The sequence below is a fragment of the Microcaecilia unicolor genome, chromosome 1 (genome assembly GCF_901765095.1).
Source record: "Microcaecilia unicolor chromosome 1, aMicUni1.1, whole genome shotgun sequence".
Taxonomy (NCBI): Eukaryota; Metazoa; Chordata; class Amphibia; order Gymnophiona; family Siphonopidae; genus Microcaecilia; species Microcaecilia unicolor.
In genome coordinates, this window is record NC_044031.1 from 320,522,788 (window position 1) to 320,545,330 (window position 22,543).

The following is a 22,543-nucleotide window of genomic DNA, read 5'->3' on the forward strand; positions in this document are numbered from 1 at the left end:
TTCCAGGTGTTGCATTAGCTCTTTTTTCATACTGAAATCTTTCTCATACTTAGAGCATGTAAAATGTGTCTCTTTTATATGTGTTTCTAGTTCCCCCTTTTGACTGAAAGTGTTTTCAGTCTGTACGTTTAAATAGTCTCTCTTCAGTGTCAGATCCCTCTTGTAATGTCTCTGCTTGGAGGTCAGGTATGGGCTCACTATCCTGACACTCTTCTGGTAGGTTGCTCACAGCTAGCACCATAACTGTGTGATTTGCATCGGCCTTTAACATATTTACATGAAAGGTATGCTACTTTCTGTTTTGAGAGTCCATAGATATTTCCTTTTAGCTCTAATAGCTTCCTTCACCTCACTTTTTAACTATGTTGGCTGTCATTTGGTCTTCCTTCATCCTCTTTTAATACATAGAATATATTTAACCTGGGCTTCCAGGATGGTATGTTTGAACAACATCCATGCCTGATATAATTTTTTTTTTAATTTTTATTTATTCAATTTTACAACATTTACGAGGAAATTTCAACAAAAAAGATCCACCTATTTTAAGAACTCTTGATTTGTATATCAAGAATTCTTTTCTCCTTTTTTTGTGTATTTCGTGCCATATTGGGAAAAACCTGTATCTTTTGTCCCAAGAAAGAATCATTGATATGGCGAAAATATGAACGAAGGATATTATTCCTATCTGGTTCAAGAGCGAAGGTTACCAGTAATGTCGTTCTTTCCATAATATGTTCAAGAGAACTCCCCAGGAATTCAATCAGATTTAAGTTAGGAGTAGGAGTAGTTTGAGGTTGCTCTTTAGGTAATTTAGGTACTCCAGTTATGTACTGGGCCCTCATTATAGGGGGATATCCCTCTACAGGTATCTCTAATACATCACAAAAGTATTTATTGAGCATATCCACTGAGGTGATCAAAGGAGATTTCGGGAAATTCAAAAATCTCAAATTATTCCTACGACCATTATATTCAGGGTAGTCCAATTTTTTATCTTGGATATCTCTTTCTTTAATTAAAGCTGTAGTTAAATTTTTTAATTCTTCAATTTCTCCTGCCATTTTAATGGTTTTTACATTCTATTCTTGAACTTGATCAGATAGTTTCTGATTAGTCTTTTTTATTTCTATTATTTCACCTTTAACTGAGGTATTCATTAATAGTAAGGTATTATTCACGCCTTGAATGGCGTCCCATAGCGTGTTCAAAGTCACCACTGTAGGTCTCAATAATCCTCCGGTACTTACTGTTATGATATCCCGAGTTGAAGGAGCTGTGTCCTGCACACGCTCCTGTTCAGGTGATTCTTTCCCCGGGGTTGAAGTGCCCATAGGTCCTCCTTCCACAGATGTCGCCGGCCGTGAGACCTCGAACTGTCGTGAGCCCATTGGCATCAAATCGTCTCCAGGTCGCGAAGGAACTGTGTAAGAAGGAGGACTTAGCGTCACTCCTTCAATGCTGCGCTCTAGGCCCAAAGAGGCTGAGTCTGCCGAAGTAGGCATCCGCTCTCCAAGGGTACCTACTCCGAAGCTCTCCAGAGTCATCTGGCGAGTGGTGGGTATTGGCGGCGGTGCCACGGAGGAAGGGGCCACCGTCTTCCCTTTTCTGTTCCCCATCATAGGATCGGGAAGACAAACCTCTCGCCGGAGTGGTGTCTTGAGAGACAGAGAACCGCACATCCGTTCAAGACGCCATCTTGATTCGCCTGATATAAATTTTTGACCTGCTTTGGATGTTTTGAGAATCAGTAGAACATAATGACTTGAAAGAAAAGTTATAAAAGTAAAATATTTTTGATAAGAAAAATTTCACTTTGAACATGGAGGTTTATTGATCAATGTAAGAAACTGTTTTAAAGCCTAGAGAAGACACTATTAGTGGCATAAGACTACTGAGGTATTTTTCCTCTTTTGAAAAATTGGTATACATTTTTGAGAATCTTGTTCATTAAGGGGTCCTTTTACTAAGCAGCACTAAAAAGTGGACTGTGGTAATGTGGGTACATGTTTTTGGTGCGCTCTGGGCCATTTTTTACTGCAGCTGGGAAAAAGGATATTTTTCAATAGGCCAGGAAATGGGTGTGTGCTTAAATGATAGTTATAGTCTATTAAGTTTTGCTATACCGCTAATGCTATCTAGCAGGTCTTAGCGGTTTACAACAATTAATAATTAAAACAAAATTGGTTAAAAGGAAAATAACTACAATATGGATAGGAAAGATATAACATCCTAGTAAAAAACAAGATTACTACAAAAGCATATAACAGGAGGAAATTAAGGAGCAAACAAAACAATATCAACAAGCATCCAAAAACAATTCCACGGAGTCCAATCTCAAAGGGAACACACTATACAGATTCATAGGCCTGTGGAAAAAGCCAAGCCTTTAGCGCAAGTTTAAAAGCTTTAAAGGAAGATTCTGCATGGATATGGAGAGGGAGCGAATTGCAGAAAGAAGGGGCAGCGAAAAAGAAGGCACGATTTCTAATAGATCTAATTGGGTAAACTTAGGCCCTGGCAGAACGAGGCGGTGATCATTAAGGGAACGCAGTAAATGGACAGGAGACTAAGGAACAGTGAGTGAATTCAGGTAGAGTGGGAGCCCTACCCTATGTGCTTTAAAAGTGAGGGCTAGCAATTTGTAAATTATCCTTTGTTGAACAGGTAGTCGTTAAACTTCTGCAATAATGGAGAAACATGGTCCTATGCTAAGCATGACATAATAATCTGATGGACATATTTTGCAAAGACTGCAGCCTTTTTAAATTAGAATGAGTGCAACCGAAGTATACAATATTACAGTAATCCAACTATGAAGTCAGTAGTTCAAGAATGAGGGAATAAAAAATATTGGTGGTGAAATATCAGCGAGTTGAGCAGAGCTGGCAAAGTATGAAAAATCCTATTTTACAAAGATTCAAAATTTGGAGAGTGAAAGTAAGATGGGAATCAAGCATGGACATAGTTTGGGGGGTGAGGGGGGGCATTGCCCCCCCCAAACGCAGGGTCGGTGCAATGCTGCAGGCAGCTCTCCCTCAGCTCTCAGCTCCCCAACCAACAGCCCTCCTGTCCATCCATGTCCAACATTTCTCCTCTGTTCCCTCCCCTCCATCCATGTGCATCTCCTTCCTGACTTCCCTCCCTTCCATCCATCCATGTCCAGCAACTCTCCATTTTCCCCTGCCCTCTCCTCCATCCACCCATATCCAGCTGGTTTGTTTTCCACACAGGAGGATGGTGGACATGGTGAGTGAAAAAATATCAAATGGAAAGAAGACACTGCATAAAACAGAAGACATTAGGACCAAAGCGAATAGAAAAACTAAATGATCAGACAGCAAAGGTAGAAAAAAGTAATTTATTCAGAATTTATTAATTGGAATATGTCAGCTTTTGGAAATGTGCATCTGTGATATTTTGAATGTAAGTTTCAATTTTTCTGGTATTGCTGCATGCCGAGTCTAACTTCTTGAGGTAACTTTCCAGTTCAGTATTTTGCCTTCATATTTTTTTATTTCTAGTCCCGCCCTAATCAGCCATCTGGCTACGCCACTGAGTACATTACAAAAACATCTGTGATGCACATATCCCAAAGCTTCCCAACAGCATCAAGCCTAACTTCTATATGTTGGAGAAGTTCTCTTTGCAAGACCATTGTTGGGGTGTTGTCGGATCTGTTGCTTCAACCCTTGGGCTATACTGTTTGAGCTGGGGGTGTGTATGGGGTGAGCGTGTGGTCTTCATTGAACTTTCAACTATACATTTTTCATAAAAAGGCATACCCTACCAATCCAACATAAATGCCTGATCTCTGCAACACAACAAAACTAAAACACATAACGGACATAACATAACTCTCCCTTTGCACAATTCCCTTATGTGGTTGGACCACATGAACTCTAATCTTATCTCAACATCACTATTTATTTGTTTACACCAGAGTCTGCAAACACATCTCCGGTACTATGTAAGTCACATTGAGCCTGCAAATAGGTGGGAAAATGTGGGATACAAATATAATAAATAAATAAATAAATATCCGTTGTCATGTGTTTTTCATATGTGATCAAGGTGCAGCATTCTGCTAGTGTGCAGTGTTTGTAGCCCTTTTTGTTTTGTTTTTTCATTAGGTAGTGTACTGGTGTTTTAGAGCCCGGTGTAATTACAGTGCTGTCTTTCCACGCATAAGGTTGTAGCTCGTACTGTCCTTCGAATTAGTGCTGTTATGGTTTGGTAAGGTTATGAGTGGGTTTTTGCACAACTTTGTGTATAGTGTTTTTCAGTGGAGAGATTGTGTGTTGGCCTTACTGAGGTGGCACCAAAACATCAGAAAGGGTTTTAGAGCTTAAATCATGACACACTACATCTTGAAGGATCTACATATAGAGCTTATGCATTTCTAAGGTCTACACTGGCATAGTATGGGAAAGGGGGTGGGGAAATACTACTGGAGAGGAAGAGGGAGTGCTGGGTAAGGAGGAAAGAAGGAAGGAAGGAAGGGAGAAAGAGCTGGCTTTTTTGGGAATAACCATAATGTATATGTATGAGATATCTCATACATATTCATTAACCAATGTTCTGCTCTAGGTACACTCTCAATAATTAGTTGTACTATGTAAATCTTACAAATTCTATAACAACTGTTATTTATTTATTTATATATTTGTAACATTTGTATCCCATATTTTCCCACATATTAGCAGGCTCAATTACATTTATGACATTTATATTCTCTTTTTATTAAATACTGTTTTATTATCTCAAATTTTGTTCAACACATTACTACTCCTATCGTTAAAACTTTTAACACAAACCAACATCACTACACATTATTACAATCACTCATCCCTACAAACAACATAATCAATACCATTTACTAAATATTCATACATTACTAGTGCAAATTTCAGTCCATATTCCTCATAGTCACTGCAAAATGGTAGAGTCTATAGTCACTCCGTTACAAAGAAATAGTTATTTATAAAGTTTATTTCACGCTGAACTTTCACTTAATCTTCCCATATATCAATGTTCAATACAACTGTATTTCTTCACCAGAAAAGTAGGTACTTGCAAACATTGCAACGATTTTCATATTCCATACAGGACCAGAGGACATGCGACTGTCTCTGCATCACTTTATCTAAGAACTGCTGACTCCATGTTGGTCACTTCTTGTTGTTACAGCTTCATCCAAACACATGCAGAGACCCTACACGCATGTGTTTCGCTTTTAAAGCATCATCAGGGGTCAAATACTCAGCTACCGCAAGGGTTGAGCACTCAAACAAAACAAAACCAAATGCCCGTGGGTGCGCCAGAAAGGACACCCACACGTGCGCATGTCCTTTCTGGCGCACCCATGGGCATTTGTTTTTGTTTTGTTTTGTTTGAGTGCTCAACCCTTGCGGTAACACTGAAGGAGGTTGGGAGGGTAATGGTGTAAGGGGAGTAAAACGGAAAAATATGGTTGTTATTTTTACAGCTGGTGGGTGCTATGTAATATGTACAATGTTTCATTTGCCAGGTAATGTTATGTGATGTAGACATGTTAATCTGTGTAAAATATGCCTGCTTTGTTGGTGGTTTCTAATTAAGAAATAAATATGTTTTTTAAATCATGGCATGTAATTTTCCACTAGTCAGTATTCTACAAGAGGTCATTTATCCAGGTAAGTGGCCACTTATACATGCATAACTGACTAGAATACATCTATTTACATGTGTCACCTAGATAGGATTCTAGATAGTGCTGGTGAGAAACCAGCTCTCTTGGTATATGTAGATACTAATGACATAGGAAAATGTGAGAGGGAGGTTCTGGAAGCCAAATTTTGGTTCTTAGGTAAAAAGCTGAAATCCAAATCCTCCAGGGTAGCATTTTCAAAAATACTCCCTGTTCCATGTGCAGGATCCAAGTGGCAGGCAGAGCGCTGAAGTCTCAATGTGTGGTTGAGACAATGGGGTAAGGATGAGGGATTTAGATTTGCTAACATTCTGGAAAAGGGAGAGCCTATTCTAAAAGGATGGACTCTACCTTAACCGGGATAGAACCAGGCTGCTGGCATTAACATTTGAAAAGGAGTTAGAGCAGCTTTTAAACTAAAATGGGAGTGGGGTGGGGGGAAGAAAGCTGACTGTCACCCAGGGGCACATGGTTTAGTGTAGAGTATCCTCGAAGGATAGTGTGGAACTGGGAAAGAAGGAGTTTAAAAAAAAAGACTTATGTCTTTAAAATATATGCAAAGAGGTGTGGTGTTAGTCCACTCTTAAAGGTTATCAATAGAAATCAAACAAAATAAAACATGGAAAAGAAAATAAGATGATACCTTTTTTATTGGACATAACTTAATACATTTCTTGATTAGCTTTTGAAGGTTGCCCTTCTTCCTCAGATCGGAAATAAGCAAATGTGGTAGCAGATAGTATATATGAGAGAAACATCAAATCATTACTTTGACAGTCTGACAGAGTGGGAGGGTGGGGGTATGCATGGGGACATCAAAGCCTTTCATTGATATTCTAACAGAATGGGTGTTGGTAGGTGAGAGGAGGGTAATAAACAGAGAAATATATGCAAGAAATTGTCTTACGTGAGCTATTGACGAAATGCTGGTTTAGCTGGCCTAGGAGAAGGCCAGTAAGTAGAAGTGTACTGCAGACCTCTTTATCTATATTGACAAAGAAAGGCCTTCAGATAAGAGAGGTTAAAAGAAGGTCCGAACTGACTAGTATTTGTGATAGATGTCTTCTTTTAGCATATTCTGTAGAAAAACAGGTAATAAATGTTAGTCTATTATTAAAGGTAGTTGAGAAATGTTATGTAATAGGTTTTTCCATTGACCTATGTCCTTATACTTTAGACTTTTAACACACTTGCTTAGATTAAGTTCTGCCTTCTAAAAAGTATGTTATGCTGATGCTATGGAATTCTGTATAGATGAATCAATTACCTCATATGTGTTTAAGGGGTATAAATGTAAGCACTAGACTGTCATTCTGCAGGGGAGACTTGGAAGGAGAGAGCCGTCTCTCCATGTCTTCTCTCTTTATTGCAATAAGATATATTATGCAGGTCTAATAAAGAGACCAAATTTACTGATCCTGTGTGGGACAATGTATTTTAATTCTATAAATTTATATACCTTCTACAAAAGAATTGAAACAGGACATTTAGGGAATCCCAATAGAAAGGTTTCAACAATGGTAAAAGAAAGCCAGGAATGTTTAAGGGGAGAGCAGAATAAAGGATGCAAATTATCCCCTTCAACTTCCAAACAGCTTGTAGATGCAAGAAAAAAACACAATTTCAAATGTCTCTTTACAAATGCTAGAAGTCTAAAAAATAAAATGGGAACGTTGAAGTACATAGCACTAAATGAAGAGGTAGATATAATAGCCATCTCAGAGACCTGGTGGAAGGGAGACAATCAACGGGACACTGTGTTAACAGGGTACAAATTATATTGTAATGATAGAGTATATCAAATTGCAGGGGAGGATGTGCTATATGTTAAAGAGGGAATTGAGTCAAACAAAATAAATATTCTACGTGAAACAAATAGCAGCGTGGAATCCTTATGGATAGAAATTCTACATGTGAAGGGAAGGAGTATACTGGTAGGGCTATACTACTCTCCACTATGTCAGAATGAACAGACAGATGAAGAAATGTTTACAGAAGTTAGGAAACCTGGCAAATTGGGCAACAGTATAATAATAGGTGATTTCAGTTACCCCAATATTAACTGGATAAATGTTACATCAGGGAGTGCTAGGGAGGTAAAATTCCTAGATGCAATAAATAACTTATTATAACAACTTACCAATTGGTCCAGGAGCCGACAAGAGGGGGAGCCATTTTAGATCTAGTCTCTAGTAGAATTCAGGATATAGTATGAGAGGTAACAGTGTTGGGTCCACTGGGAAACACTGATCATCATACACTATATTACAACTGTTATCCAATCTTTGTTATCTTGTAAACCTGTTATATTATGTAAACTGCATTGAACCTGCTAATAAGTGGGAAAGTGTGGGGTACAAGTGTTACAAATAAATAAATAACATGATCAAATTTGAGCTGATATTTGGAATGAAGCCACTAAGGAAATCTACTGTGGCAGCATTTCATTTTCGAAAGGGTGGGTATGATAAAATGAGGAAAATCTTTAAAAAGAGGTTAAAAGTATTGACTGCAAAGGTTAGGACATCACATAAGGCATGGATGTTGTTTAAAATACCATCTTGGAAGCGTAGACCAGATGCATCCCATGTGTTAACAAAGGTGGAAAGAAAAGCAAACAACAGCCAGCATAGTTAAAAGGTGAAGTAAAAGAGTCTATTAGAGTCAAAAGAACAGGATACAATATGTGAGGAGTTCCAAGATGGCGTTGTGAATGGACGCACCTGTGTTAGCTCCTGGAAGTTGCTCTGTTTGTAGGTCCTCTACAGCACCTCTGTCGCCTCATTAAGCATGGGGAAATGGAGGGGAAAAGTGAAGGAACATCCCTCAGCTCCTGTGACTTCTTCAGCGACGAGGCAGACAACTTTGCAATTTTTCAGACAGCAACCAGGTCCTCAGGGCTTTTCGACCCCCTCTGCAACTCTCGGCACTTCGGTGTCGATTGAGAATGGAAACGGGGCTTCCCTGAGCCCCGTGGAACGAGTTGCTCCACCCCAGCCTGGAGGGGAGTTGCTGGCAGCTCTGACAGGGAAGGAAGCCGAAGGGGCTCAGCCCGACCTGTTTGAGGGAGTGTCTGCAGTAACGGAGGCTGAATCTCAACGCCGAGAACTATTGCTACAATCAGCTTCAAAGGTATTGCCTCAGGATATAGTTTCTAAACTTGCTTGTGTTGAAGATCAACCTCACCCTTCTCCAGCCATTAGTGGTGTGAATAGACCAGCAACTGTGACATTAGAGTCACTATGGGATATGGTTTACAGCATTCACACTTCTATGCAAACTACTTTAAAAATGAATACTTCTGACATAAAGACTCTTTCTGAGGCTGCCCTGCTTCAGGCGCAAAAGACTGCACAGCAAACCTTAGATTTGGAGACTGTGAATATTAAAATTCAAGAAATGGGATCTGTAGAAACGGCTTTGGTTAAGGATAATAATTTCCTACATAAAAGATTGGAGTACCTAGAAAACCAGACTAGAAGATTAAACCTCAGGTTTCTTAATTTTCCCAAATCGCCTTTAATTTCCCCTTTGGACATGGTTAAAAAATATATGATTGATATTCTTGGAATGGATAAGGACTCACTGCCTCCCCTTACTCGGGCTTATTACATCAGGAGTGGTGGAGTGGTGGAAGAAAATCCCCCGTTAGCAGGGGAAGGAATAGATCTTACTTCTTTCCTTGAAAGTTCATTGGAGATAATTACTCAGAGGTTGACTCTGCTTGTTACTTTTGTGCTGGAGCCTGACAGGAATGCTGTATTAAGGCTTTCCTTGAGACACTTAGAAAATCTGTTTTGGGGCTCAAAAATTTGTATTTTTCCTGATCTCTCAAGGCCTACACAGATGAGACGGAGGGCCTTTTTGGAACTCTGCCCTAGGGTGGTGGTACTGGGAGCAACTTTTATATTACGTTTTCCTTGTTATTGTAATGTAATGCTTGAGGGTAAACAGTTTCAATTTGTAGACCCAAAACAGTTAAAACAATTTCTAGATGCTAGAGTGGAATTGAATGTTGTGTGCCCTCCTTAAATGCAGGCTGGGGTCTGAACCAGAGGTTGCAACCACTAGTCCTTAATTATTGCTATATGTTTTACTTTAAATTCTAAATTCTTGGATTCCAAAATGTCCTAAACTTGTGGACAGAAAGGCTATTAATGATATTTCTCTTTATTTTTTATTTTTGCCTTTTGTATAAATGCCGACTGCATATTCACGTATTGTGATGATATATGGAAATATATGAATAAAGAAATAATTAAAAAAAAAAAAGAACAGGATATGAATGAAGAAAATAAGAAGCAACATAAGCACTGGCAAATTAGATGCAAAGCATTGATAAAGAAAGCTAAAACAGAATAGGAAGATAACTGTTATTCCGGACGTGAGCCCTTGAGCCCAGGCCGAGGCCTAGTGTAGACCGAACAGGCCCTACGCACCACCCCAGCCACCAAGCCCCTCACACACACACCAGTAAGTGGGAGATAGAGCATTTAGGTGGGCCTCACGGCCAATCAGGAACCTACTTGCGCAGAGTCCAAACAAGCGGGCCTTACGGCTGACTGGGAATCGAATCACACTCTGGGAAGGGAGAAAGAACAACAAGGGTTCCCCACAGAACTGGGCCACAAGCAGCACACACAGTGCAGGGTAGAGACACAAAGAAAGGGGTGAGAGGCAGAAGCCTCCAAAGGTATACAAGGCTGTGCCACAGGGCAAACAAAAATACAGGAAGCCCCAGAAAGAAACACTGTAGGCTTGTACCCCACAGCATACAACAATACAGGTAGCCCCACAAGGGAACACACTAGGCTGACTATACAGCACACAATGGGAAGGGAGAACGACCTAAGGAATACACAAAGATGGCCCCACCACACCCCAAGGGAAAAAGGGAACTGCTAAAGAAATAAACAGAACAGTGCTACCCAGCAGGCAAGGATAAAGGGGAGTGATAAGCAAACAGGAGAAGCTGCCTTGACACACACAGACCAGAAAAGGCACGCTGCTCCTCGGAAACAGGAGACAGATACTGCAAACAAAGAGAACTAAAACAAACAAACAGGAGCAAAATACAAGGACTAGGGGAGGCAGAACCACAGGGAGAAGAGCAGACGCTCAGCACAACAAAGGGAACACAGAGAGAGAGAAAGCTAAACAAACAAACAAACTGAAAGGACTCATGGCACAAGCTTACCCCAGACAGCACAAAGTTAGAGCAGGAGAAAGCAAACCAGGAATACCCAGCACACATACACACAGAATAAACAAGCACGAGGAAAAAGGCTAAACTCCAACGTGAACTCAAGCGCCCAAGCGCAGGCTGGCTTCAGCTGAGCAAGCAAAGCAATCAACGCTAAAGCAATGATTGCAGGGGAAACGCAGGCTTAAATGGATCAGGCTTCTGACATCTGCTGGCTCAGCCCCTGACAAGCCAATCAGGAGTGAGTCCCAAACATTCCCCTGCCTATCCAGCAGAATCATAACAATAAACTAATTGAGAAAAACTCATGTTAACAACTTTTTCAGGTATATCAGAAGCAGAAAATCTGTAAGAGACCATTAGATCATTGTAGCATAAGGGTTACTCAGGGATGTCAAGGCCATAGCAGAGAGACTGAATGAATTCTTTTCCTCGGTCTTTATGGAAAAAGATGTAAGAGATCTACTTTACCAGAAATGGTTTTCAAGAGTGACGATGCAGAGAAACTTACAGAAATCTCAGTGAACCTGGAAGACATACTGAGCCAAATCTTCAAATTAAAGAGTGGAAAATCACCTTGACCAGATCCATAGGCGCCCGGTATAAGAGGCTTGGACAGGCTAAGCCTCCCCTGCTGCGCTCTGAGAGGTTTAAATTGTTGATTTACCTCCATTCTCACAGCAGGAGCTGCAGTGAAAGCCCTCTAGCCTTGTGTAACCAATTGTAGAAATTGGTTTATGGTTTGTTTACCTTACTGCCGGGAGAGCAGGGGGAGGGGGGTTGGCTGGGTTGCCAGGGAGATATTTAACGAGGATGACTTCCTGACCTGCACTGAGAACAGATAGCAGCAGAATCGGACAACCAGACAACAAAGGTAGAAAAGATCATTTTATTTTCATTATAGTGTTTGGAATATGTCCACTTTGAGAATCAGGTGCTCAACATTAAAAGTTTATATTTATTTACTTATTTATGGCATTTTATCCCACATTAAACATGAGTTAGGGTGTTTTGTGGCTCTACATGAGAATTGTGATGATATGATCCCTTGTTTCATATTGTTGACGGTCTGCATTTTCCGTATGGGTGGTATATTGGTGTATTAGGTTCTGCCCAATGTAATATTTATTGTACAGTAAGGTTCTGAGTGTGTTTTTGCACAAAGTTGTGCATAGTGTTTTGTAGTTGAGCAACCACTTTATTCTTTGACATATGATACATATCTAATATCTAAATTTAATAAAAGGTATTAATTGTGACTTTTATTTTTATTTATTTATTTTTTTCTGTGTGTTATCAGACAATTATGGATTTAAGCTCCACCCCTGGCCCCACCCCTAACCCCGCCCCCTTTAGCCTCCCCAAACAGTTGGGCCACCGACCGCCTATGACCAGATCGCATACACCCTAGGGTACTGAAAGAAGTCAAACATGAAATTTCTGATGTGCTGTCAGTGACATGTAACCTGTCATTAAAATCATCTGTAGTACCTAAAGATTGGAGGGTGGCCAGTGTAACACTGATTTTTAAAAAAGGTACCAGGGGTGATCCAGGAAATTACTGTAAGCTCCCTGATTGAGGTGCCTAGGCAATTGCCTAGACACAGCTCAGAAGGGGGGGAGAAGGGACACATAAATTGCTTATTTGGTGGGGCCAGGGTCAGGACCAACCTTAAGGGGGGCTGGGCAAGCCATGCATCAGACTTTTCATCCACACCACAATCCAGACCATAACATGAAATAACTTAAAACTGGAACTTTACTGTACTATCAGTTAATGAAGCACAGAAATACTGAACGTCATGTAGAATACCAACTTATATACACTTGGATATCCATTCCTCCTGCTCACACTTCTTAAAATCAAGGCTGTACAGGTATTCAAACAGATGGTGAATACAGTTCAGTGAAATGTTACAATTACACAAGTTGATGGTTACATCAAATATGACACCTTAGCTACAGTAGCCAGGTACAGGTAAATCTTTATTTTGCTCTTTCCTCCACTCTGCCCTAGGTGTAGTGTCCCATAGAAGTAGTGTATGGGCCACCTGGATGGTATGGCTAAGAGTCTTGAGATTTTCCTTGGTCCTTCTCACTATAGCAAGCCAGCAACCTTAAATTTGCAGATGACACAAAACTATTCAAAGTTCTTAAAACAGATGCAGACTGTGAAAAATTGCAGGAAGACCTTAGGAAATTGGAAGACTGGGCATTCAAATGGCAGATAAAATGTAATGTGGACAAATGCAAAGTGATGCACATTGGGAAGAATAATCCGAATCATACTTACCGGATGCCAGGGTCCACTTTAGGAGTCAGCAATCAAGAAAAAGCAGTGGCGTACCAAAGGGGGGCGGTGGGGGCGGTCCGCCCCGGGTGCATGCCGCTGGGGGGGGGGTGCCGCGCGCCGGTCAGCGTCATTGGTTTCCATGCTCCCTCTGCCCCGGAACAGGAAGTAACCTATTCCGGGGCAGAGGGAGCATGGAAACCAATGACGCTGACCGGCGTGCGGCACCCCCCAGTGGTGTGCACCCCGGGGGGGTTCCTTCACCGCGGTGGGGGGGTGTCTCTTCTCCGGGGGGTCGTGCTGCACAGAGGGGGCGCTGCACCCGGGGGGGCTGGGACGCATCAGCGATCCGCCCCGGGTGTCAGCGCCCCTCAGAACGCCACTGAGAAAAAGATCTAGGTGCCATTGTAGACAACACACTTAAAACTTCTGCTCAGTGTGCGGTGGCAGCCAAAAAAGCAAACAGGATGCTGGCTTTATACACGTGCACAGAAAGCATAAAGCCAGCAGTTAAAATAATGTCATGAATGGATTTCAACTGCGTGAAATGCCTTTACAATTTTCTGCTTCTGTTTTGTAGCAATTATTCAGTTCAATCAGCATTATGTCATATTTACTTAGGAACATAAATCTAATTAGTGCTCTAGTCTGATTAACTTAGAATGTCCCCAGTGAAGCTGAATAATGACAAATTGCTTAAGGATTAACCAGGGATCCTATGTTTGTTACTTTATCCTGCCCACTTGGCTTTTTAAAAGAGACATTTCACTAGTGAATTACCATGTGCAAGTGTATAGAGCTGGAATATATTGTTCTTTCAAATGGGGAGGAAAAAAAACCAATCTAGTCTAATTTAAAAGTGATCCTTAGCAAATTGAGGACTTGCATCTGAATGGCACATAACTCTCTGCACAGTCCCCACATGGGACCTCTTCAGGGGCAGCTATTTGTGTGTCAGATTTACTTAACATGGAATATGTCACTGACATATCCCATGTCGTTAAAACCTGAAATGAGCAGGAAAAAAACCCCATGAAAATTCATGTTTTTCATTTTCCAATAATTGTGCTCACTCTTTTGCAAGAGGGCACACTCTTTCTGAAACAGTACACATGTTTTTCCCACTAGTGCTATTCCACATGAGCAAACCATCATGCAGGTGCCAACCCTGCACATTCACATGCATATGCTAGTAGGAAAGGAGTATGCACTGGTTCTGAAAGACTGCACCCTTTTTCCAAATATTTATTTATTTGGATTTATTAACCGCCTTTATGAAGAGATTCACCCAAGGCGGGTTACAATTTAACATCAAACTTACAATTTTGTTAACAGAATTAACAATAGTAAAATAGCCACGAATAAACATAAATACAATAAATGAGATAAACTTGAAAACAGTAAATTGAAACCTAATAATAGAACTACTGTGAAACAGTATAAAAAATATACACATTTAACAGCACTGAAATTCAAATAGTGTGTTCTCTTTCAAAAGAAGTCCACACTCAATGAAAAATTGGCCAATGAAAATGTTTGCAAAGACCATTCCTGCGATTGACATGAAACATAAATTTTCTGACTGCCCATCTCTAATACTTAGCTGCATAGCTCTGAAACTCACCACCAGCTGGAAAAGTCTTAAGCCTGCTGTGGGAATACCACTGGTATGTCCTTTTTATTATCTGGCTAAATATGCTTGCCTTGTGAATTTTGCATCCTGGAAAGAGACTCATTACCAGCACAGGCCCACCATAATTTTCACAGATTAACTTCGCAGGAAGCTTCCCCTTTGAAAATCGAACTGCTTCCGTGTCCGCTTTCTTTGGAATAAAGTTTACAGTAATGAGAAAGGAAGGAAAAAAATTACTGAAATGTCAACGAGAATATAAAGAAAATACAGTACATTATCACACCAGAAAGGGAATCAAAATGAAATAAATGAATATTTATGGTCTACTCCTTGTAAGCCCACAAATAAGAAATGAGGCCTCATTAGCCTTCAAATGGGTCCCTCTCCAAACCGAGGACACACGAGGGGGATTACATACAAAAGGAAGAAAATTAATAATAATAATTATGCTCTGAACTAGAAATAGTCTAGAAGATCTTACTACAGACAGTTATTGGGATAAGAAACTTATTAATAAGGAACCAAAGAAAGAGAGAGATTGCTAATTTGCCATTCTGGGGGGGCTGTTAGAGGGGGGAGACATTGTCTTCATCTGGTTGCCCCCCCCCCCCCCAGCCCTGAGACTTGTCCTTCTCCAGTTTCCTGCTAGTGTTCCACTCCAGATTGTATCAATGGCTCATCCCCCAGCCCATTTGTCTTATGACAAGTAAAATGAAACTATAGGTTGACTACAATGACTATGGTCTGTGCCCTGAAAAAGACAGGTACAAATCAAGGTAAAGTATACACAAAAAGTAGCACATATGAGTTTATTTTGTTGGGCAGACTGGATGGACCATGCAGGTCTTTTTTTGCCGTCATCTACTATGTTACTATGCTATCATCAGAGGTGGGCCACAAGTTGACCTGCAGCTGGCAGCAGAACCTTCAAGCAATGACCAAAAATGCTGGGTTTGATATTTTTGAATATGGGAGGATATATGTTAATTTTTTTTTCTGTTCCCTTCTGTAAGAGAGGGTTTGAAAGTCTGAAATTGGCCTGACTGTTACTCTATGTGTTAATTATTATATTTGTAACCCGGATCTAGCTCTGATCCCAGGTACATAAACCACAGTCACTGAACATTCAGGCAGGGCCGTGCCTAGGGTCTCCGGCGCCCCCCACCGTTGGCACTGCGCCGCCGCCCCCCCCATTGGCACCGCGCCACTCCCCCCGAAAACGATCGCTACACTGCCTGCCCTCTTCTCCCCAGATCCTTTTCCTTTTTTTTTTGTTTAAATTTACCTCTGTCCGGCGGCAGCGTAGCGTCAGTGAGAAGGAGGCGACGCTCCCCCGCCCCGACTTGTCTACTAGTCTTTTTCCCTTCACTAAGTGTCCCGCCTTCTTCTGACGTCATTTCTGACGTCAGAAAAGGCGAAACACAGCGAAGGGAAGACTAGTAGACACGTCGGGGCGGGGGAGCACTGCCTCCTTCTCACTGACGCTACTCCGCCGGACAGAGGTAAATTTAAACAAAAAAAAAAGGAAAAGGATCTGGGGAGAAGAGGGCGAGGTAAGCATGGTGCGGCGGGGCGCCCCCCAGAGGATGGCGCCCTCCTGCCATGCTTACCTCGCTTACCGTGTTGGCACGGCCCTGTATTCAGGCCACTCTCACCCCACTCACGTACGCAGTCAGACTCCAGTTAATCTGGGGGGAGAACAGTAAATGGTCTGGAATAGCGATCCGGGGGGGGGGGGGGTTGGGAGACACTTTATCAGGCAGGAACCCACTGTGCTCTCCAGTCCAAGAACCACTCTGCACATCAAGAGGTTTTATAACCAAACTGAACTTTATTAAACTTAGCTGCAAGAGGCAGTTAGTAGCTCAAACGTTCTTCAATGTAATTCAAACATATTCTATAGTTCCAGAGGTTTTGAGGCAAAATTAATGGTGTTTGTGAGATCTCCCTAATCAGGGCCCCTTCTTCCTTCAAGGTATATTTATGTACAAGAAATCAGTTAACTCTGGGCTATTTACACATGTATTAATTCGCCTGTCCCAAGTCTACCCTGGTACCCAGAAGTGGGTTTCAAGGGCTGAATTTTCTCTGCTGTCTTTCACTCCTTTTCTGACTGGCACAGACCCCTTCTTCGGCTGTCCTCCTTCCCAGGGTATACCCAGCTAGATCACACCCTGGCCTTAAGCAGACCCTTGTTCTGCTCTGAATCCTTCTCCTGGTCAGTACGTCCCAATCCCCCCAGAACTCTTACTCCTTCTGCAACTAATATGCAGGTGACAGTTGTAACTGGCTTTTCAGGACCCCCTTTCTCCTCCCGAGTCAGTTGGCAGAGGCTGGTGGATCATCAGGGTTCACATGGTACTCTAGGTAGAGGTAAAACCAAGGACCCAGTTCTTTCACGTGCAACTGCTTTAATTAACTCCTAACTCCTCCCAAATCTGTCACTCAGTCCAGGGACTCTTTCTTCCCTGCACTTTCCTTCTGCATTTTGTTTAACAACTCTCCCCTGGGCTGGGCTTCCTTCCTCTCAGGGACCTCCCAGTTACTCCCCTTAGTGACTCCTCACAGGACATTCATTCTAGTTAGTAATCCCAATTTAACAGGGGATTACATATGTATATGATGCATTGTTTTAGTGCTATAATTTCGGTGTAACATGACTTAGGTATAAACGTTTTTTGTAGAAATATTGTGTAATCAAATTGAAATTTGCTAGTGAGACATTGATTTAGCCTGTGATTCCTCATCATCCTCTTCTTTCTTAGTGAGGAAAAGGCATTTTTCTGACTACGCCATTGAGGTTAGTGAAGGGCTGAGAACAAGGGTAAAAATGCCACAAAGACTGCACAATGAGCTTTATCCAGATCACCAACCAAGAAAGAGTTGTTATATCATGCTCTAGTTTGATGCTTTCCAGTGACCAGATTTTGCTTTGCAAAAGGATTCGAATTATTCAACAACTTTAAACTATTATTTATTTGAAACCGTATTGGAAGCATTTCAATTTCAAGTTCTTTTACTAAGGGAAACAGAGCATTGAAAGTATACATCAATCCTTATCTTTATCTACATATATAGATAAAGATTGATTGGTATGGACAATACACAGTTTTGAATGGGATTTCAAAACCATTTAGTAATAATAAAGGAAATAATGTCACTGGCACTCTCTGAGAAAAACAATTAAGAGAGATACACTTTGGAGGATTTAATGTCTCTATTAAAATAGGCTGGTGCTGCAGGGGGGAATATGGATTCTAGTTGGAGGAATATGGAGATTGATTATAGTAATAACAATGCCTCTAAATATGGCAGAAACTACTAATAGGGGAGATCAAACTTCACTCTAGGATGTGAAGTAAGTGAGAGGGAATAGCATTAATCACCATAGTAGGATCAAATTTGACATTGGGTGGAGGGGAGGGGGACTGGTAAAAAGACACATCAGGTTCAAAAATGGGCCAGATCTGAATAGGGGTTCCAGAGAAATAAGCACTTTAAAAACATCTCAAAGCATTTCTATGGGAGAAATAGTTCCAGCTTGTGCAGCAGAGAAACCTATCTCCACACCTCAAAGATAGCCACCAACAACTATCCCCAACTCCCCCAAATCATCCCAACAACTACCCTGCTCCCCAAAATCAACCATTACAACTACCGTAACTCCCCATCTAACCCTACCCCCAAAACTAACCCCACAACTAGCTCCCACCTACCCAAATAACCCCACTCTAAAAATTAACCCCCAAATTATCTTCATTGCCAACTACCCCAACAGATAATAACTACCCTCCATAATTACCACCGCTCTCACAGCTACCTCCCTCCCCAAACTACCCTTACATCAAATTCCTGCTCACCTAACTACCCCCAAACTACCCCACCCCCAAGAACAAAGCCACCATCTCCCTCTTTCATGTAAGTCATTGAGGGGGTCTTTTACAAAGGTGCACTAGCATGATTAGTGTGCGCTAAACACTAGAGAAGTCCTCTTTACTGTTTAGCGCACACTTATTTTTAGCATGTGCTAAAAATGCTAGTGCTCCTTTGTAAAAGGACCCCTGAGAGACAACACAGCCACATACACATGTGCAACGGGTTAAAGAAAAGCCCATGAGCTATGCTCTGCATTCTTTCCCCTCTTGTTAACAAACAAGGAAAAGTGATTGCATGTAACAAATAAAATGTTAATTTTAATTCATTTTTGGGTCCCAGAAATTTGTGTGTTTGGTTTGTTTCATTTCTGCCCTTAAGTCAAAGAGGGAAGTAATCTTGCTATCAAAAATGTTTTTTCATCCATTTGTAATCAAATTTGCTGGCGCTAAAAAGTGGCTGGCGCTGCATATGGGTTCTCTGCGCACTGCGGCCACTTTTAGTGCAGCAGTAAATGGCCACCTTTCCATATTTTTTGTAATGGTCATGTGCTAATTTTCCCATTAGCATGTAGCCATTCCCGTGGGAGTCCTTACTACCACCTATTTAGGAGACGGTAAGGGCTCTCATGCTAATCAGATAGTGCAGGGTAACGTGCCTGTACTACCTTATTAGCGCAGGCACACCTACTGTCCGCCCATGGGCATGTCTCCCACGTTGAAAAATAACAATTATTTTCCAGTGCGGGATTAGCGCATGCTAAGCAGAAAGCTACTACAGGACCTCTCAGCGTTTCCCACAGTAGTGCTCTTTTAGCGTGTGGTAGACCCGCATTAGGCCTACTGTGCCTTAGTGAAAGGGCCCCCAAGTGCAGCATGAACATATTACAGGAGGACCAAGAAGGGCAAAAGGCATGAACAGTGGCATTAACACCCCAATATGGGTTAGAATGCTAAGAGAGCATCATGTCAGGTTCTGTTTGCAAACTATCCCTTTCTATTGTTTTGATAATAGAAATGGTAAAAAATTTCTCACATAGATATGTTGATCCAAAGGGGAGCAACATAGTAACATAGTAACATAGTAGATGACGGCAGAAAAAGACCTGCATGGTCCATCCAGTCTGCCCATGACAAACTCATATGTGTATACCTTACCTTGAATTTGTACCTTTCCTTTTCAGGGCACAGACCATATAAGTCTGCCCAGCAGTATTTCCCGCCTCCCAACCACCAGTCCCGCCTCCCATCACCGGCTCTGTTACAGACCGTATAAGTCTGCCCTCCCCTATCCTCGCCTCCCAACCACCACCCCCTCTTCCCCCCAACTGCTCCGCCACCCAATTTCAGCTAAGCTTCTGAGGATCCATTCCTTCTGCACAGGATTCCTCTATGCATATCCCACGCATGTTTGAACTCCGTTACCGTTTTCATCTCCACCACCTCCCGCGGGAGGGCATTCCAAGCGTCCACCACCCTCTCCGTGAAAAAATACTTCCTGGCATCTTTCCTGAGTCTGCCCCCAAGAGATAGCTTTGTCTCTGAGTTAAGCGGTACCACCCTATTTATTTATGCAGTAAGGGGCCATTTTACAAAGCGGCAGTAAGCCCAACGCGGGCGGTAGTTCCTACCCCCAGCGTGCGTCATTTCCGGAGCTACCAAAATATTTTTATTTTTGTAGCGCCGGTGTGTACCCAGCTGTAATCAGGCTGTGCCTCAATGGGTGGCAGTAAGTGCTGCCACCCAAAATGGGCGTATGGTAAGTGCTTCACTTGCCACATGCCCATTTCTTTAAAAAAAAAAAAAAAAAAGCCTGTCTTTTACCCACTGCAGTAAAAGAGGGCCTCAGTGTGCATCAAAATGCGCACTAACACCAGCGCAGGCCCCCTATTGCCGCAGCTTCATAAAAGGACCCCCTAAAAAATGTGATTTATGTCTTTGATCGATACATCAAAATAGAGAACAATTCATAGTATAAAAGCAAACTGTACTCCATTTTAGTGCAAGATCTTCTTCTCGATGTCATTCTGGAAGCATGCATCTGATGTCAGATATGTATGTTTATTATGTCTACATTCTATATAACAATACACTCAGAGCAAGGAATAACCTCAATAAATGAACACTCCTTTCAGGCTGTTCGAAATATTTGCCTTCATAATATAGACTCAAAAGAATATAAGCGTTGCCATACTAGGACAGACCAACGGTCCATCAAGTCCAGTATCCTGTTTCCAACGGTGGCCAGTCCAGGTCACAAGTACCTGGCAAGATCCCAGAACAGTAAAACAGATTTTATGCTGCTTGATTTATGCAACCTGGGTCAGTGATGCAAGTTTCTTCACCAGAAACAGATTGAACTGTTGGTGGCCATCATAGGTAGCGCTGGCTCTGAAGTATTCCAATGATGATCAGCAGATCAATGGAGATAAACGTGAAGATAAGTTCTTGAGAAGTTGAGATGAAAGGTATAAAGAGTCTAAACTCATACCATGGTAGATGCCCTTTTATATCATTTTGTCAGCGAATACAGTTTTTTTATGATTTTGGAGGTTATAATCAAGAAATCTTTAAAAGAGTAATGTTGCTATGGTAGAATATGGAGGAGGATAACTTGATTAAGTGAATGACTTTCTTTTGAATGTGAGAGTGACCTGGGAGGTGTGGATGAAGTTTGAATAGACTAGGATCACTGGCCTATCAGCAAATAGGAAGACATAAACTATATGAAAAAAGTTCTTTTCACCCACTCATTGTGCCTTTTTCCTTACAGATCCATTGCAAGATATTGGCGTGAGCATTGAGCCCTGCTCCAAATCTCTACTTGAAACCACATATGTTAAAATCGCACTACTTTTGCGTAAGTAAGATATACATTGCATATGAACAAAGGGGTAACTTTCAATATGCGACTGTCTGGTATTTCATCTGCCTTCCTTTTAACCCACCAATTCACTTGATGTGAAGACACAAATTGCATGCATAATTTGGCTCTTATTTTAGAAGCCCTATTTGGAATTTACACATCTAAACATCAGCCTTTAAGAACATAAGAGTAGCCATACTGGGTCAGACCAGTGGTCCATCTAGCCCAGTATCCTGTTTTCCAAACAGTGGTCAAGCCAGGGCACAAGTAACTGGCAGAAACCCAGATTGTGGCAACACGCCATACTATAAATCCCAGGGCAAGCAGTTGCTTCCCATGTCTGTCTCAATAGCAGACTATGGACTTTTCCTCCAGGAATCTGTCCAAACCTTTTTTAAACCCAGATACACTAACTGCTGTTACCATATTCTCCGGCAAAAAGTTCCAGAATTTAACTATTCGTTCAGTGAAAAAATATTTCCTCCTATTTGTTTTAAAAGTATTTCCATGTAAACATATTCCTTGAATAAACATGCAAAATCCAATTTTGTAGAGGACTTATGCATATAAATCTGCAGAAGGTGTATATGGCAAGGGGGTGTGGTTTGGGTGGGACTAGGGCAGAACAAAAATCTACACATTTATTCTCCATTTCATAGGTGAATGCACATCTGTGAGGCCAGAGACTATTGTTAGCATTTACTGCTCCTCCTGGCTACATATAGATTTTGGAAAAGTGTGCATCTTGGGCATTGCTTTATAGGAGGGAGTAAAGGAGATCTCTCCCATAACGCTCCAGGGGTTTTCCCCCCTCAAAATTGATAGTGCAGAATGACTGAGGCCTCTGTATTTAATTAAGGACATATAGATGTAAAGGTTTCCAAAACGACAGATATATCTAAGTGTTAAAACTAACACGTCTGTGTTCTCTCTGTTAATTTTTTTAGACAAATGTAAAATGGTTGCTCTCACTGCACGCAGCCATTACATACA

General features: G+C 41.5%; 1 protein-coding gene across 1 annotated transcript in view; it reads left to right on the forward strand.

Moving 5' to 3' along the window:
- The window catches only part of LY86 (lymphocyte antigen 86), a 54,049-nt gene that overhangs the window by 13,073 nt on the left and 18,433 nt on the right, over positions 1–22,543 (forward strand). Inside the window, exon 2 of the mRNA XM_030190053.1 lies at positions 21,458–21,544. Within this exon, the coding sequence (XP_030045913.1) occupies positions 21,458–21,544 (87 nt within the window). The remainder of the gene's footprint in view (positions 1–21,457; positions 21,545–22,543) is intronic.